The sequence below is a fragment of the Morone saxatilis genome, unplaced genomic scaffold (genome assembly GCF_004916995.1).
Source record: "Morone saxatilis isolate NCDOM2014 unplaced genomic scaffold, NCSU_SB_2.0 Contig21, whole genome shotgun sequence".
NCBI classification, from domain to species: Eukaryota; Metazoa; Chordata; class Actinopteri; family Moronidae; genus Morone; species Morone saxatilis.
Window position 1 is genome coordinate 21,336,500 of NW_023339774.1, and position 2,143 is coordinate 21,338,642.

Genomic DNA, 2,143 nt, shown 5'->3' on the forward strand with positions numbered 1-2,143 from the left:
GTTCACGTACATCCTTTCCGATGTCTTCCATCCCGCCTTATTGTTGAATCAGACCCTGTAATCCTTTTATTTGTTTACGGGATCGCGTCCTTGTGTCAAGTCTGTGAAGCGTATTTCTGCTGAAGCCAAAAAGCAGTTTTTCATATTTCTGAGTCGAGAAACGTTTTTTTTGGCCGCGCGCCTAAATCCACGCTATCTCAAAAGATGCTCTGTTAGAACGCTGCTTGCGTGGAGGTTGTCCTGTGGATAAGATTTTGCTGCTGCCACAAAGTGAAGCAGTGGGCTGTGCTATTTTCCTCTTTCTGAGTAACACTGCCCAGGCCGGACAACTTTCCATTGAATTTTGGATGCGCCGTTTTGAAATGGCGGCTCCCAAAGTCTTGCTTCGTTTGACAACAGCGCAGGTTTTTTTTTTGGCATATTAAGCACAAAGGGTTCCATGCCATGAAGAAACAATATAAGAATTTGTTCTTATCCACTTTCTCTTGAAATTTCCTGTGGCTGCTCATCCTTGGTATGCCTCGTACCTTTCGTTTTTTTACTGGGAACAGCCTGAGTTTGCCTGCTTGTCCCCTCTCCGGTGTGCTCCAGTGTAGCCTGAAGGCTGGTTGAGGCTCAACCAGCTGACAAAGTCCTTGATGCCGCTAAATCCAAAATGGCCGCCTTCCTGTTGGGTTTGGGATATGGTGCCCACTGGATTTTTTTTTCTTCTGGATAAGATTTACAAGTGTGACGATTTTTATGCATATCGGTGAATGGGACCCCGAGTGGTACAGTTAATGGGCTCCTGAGGGGCCATTTTGCCATGCTTATAGTGGACCCCTAGAAAATATGTCAATTTTCGCCACGACTGATATGTGCGCCACGTTTCATGAGTTTTCGAGCACGTTGCAGCCTCCAAATATGCGATCGAAGTGGCCTAAAAATATAAATACATTTCGAAAAGATCAGGAGGAAAAAGTTCTGATATTTGTGCAGAAATGTAGGCGGTAAAAGTAAAAAGTTGCATTAAGATATAAAACTATGAATAAAAAGTATTTGTACTTTATTACTTCCCACCTCTGGATCAGAGTGATTAATGATGAAAATACAGTAGATATATTTAGAACGTGTATGTTAAAGAATTAAAATACACATTTTTCTTAGTCTGAGTGTTCAGTTTTAGGTCTTTTTTATTATAATATTTGTCAGTTTCAGGATTGAAGAAGTTCAAACTAGGTGTTCCAATACAAACACATTGATTTACAGTCAGTCTCAATAAATATATGCACCAATGGCTCCTCGTACATATTGACATTGACTTTTCCTGTTTATTTTTATATTATTTTTGTAGGTTTTGTAAGCACACAATATGGTTTCACCTAGTTTAATTGTTTATAGTTATATATTAACTATAATAACCTTAATTTGGAAGTGAAAATATGTGTATGTGCAATTTTATTTTTTTATTCTTATTTATTTATTTCCACTCATTAAAGCCTATATGAGGAAGCACCTGCAGCTGGGTGACACAATCTGTGCTTTCTCATCTCTTCTTTTACTCATGTAACATGCAGGATGTTCAGGACGAGGTCTTCAGACTCGACGAGGGACTGGACCTGGTGGTTTCCCATGACCCCATGACCATGCAGCGCGTCGCCACCCTGCTGCTGGCAGTGAACAGGATGAAAAAGCCCCTGATCCGCGGTAGGAAGCTCAGTGAAGACGAGCTCTGCTGTGTGATCATGGACAGCCTGCTAGATGGTGGGTAATAATAGTTTTACGCTATTTCACAAGTTCCTTTTTTGAGAGCGAAACCAGAACTTCTGGGTTCTGATCTAGAAGTGAAAAAGCTTATTCAGTTTCTGAAGTGTCTGTCTTCCGAAAGGAAATTACTATACTTTTTTTATACACTTTTCTCCATAATAACAATAAAGGGTCCTGCCAAAGCAAAAGCATTATAATAATGATAACATTAACCCTTTAAGATCACATCCATGGTTATATTGTTTCCCTATTTAACAATTAATGCCAATATATGTACAAAAAACTAAATTTCTTTGTGTTTTTATATCAGAATCCAATCATTGTGTCTTCCTGTGAAACTAAATGTGATGCGTGCTTACGTCAGCATGAACTAAGTGATTTCAACCAATAATATCCT

General features: G+C 39.4%; 1 protein-coding gene across 1 annotated transcript in view; it reads left to right on the plus strand.

Annotated features, from left to right (window-relative positions):
* The window catches only part of il1b (interleukin 1, beta), a 7,623-nt gene that overhangs the window by 2,410 nt on the left and 3,070 nt on the right, over positions 1-2,143 (plus strand). The window contains exon 3 of the mRNA XM_035668626.1: positions 1,557-1,743. Within this exon, the coding sequence (XP_035524519.1) occupies positions 1,557-1,743 (187 nt within the window). The remainder of the gene's footprint in view (positions 1-1,556; positions 1,744-2,143) is intronic.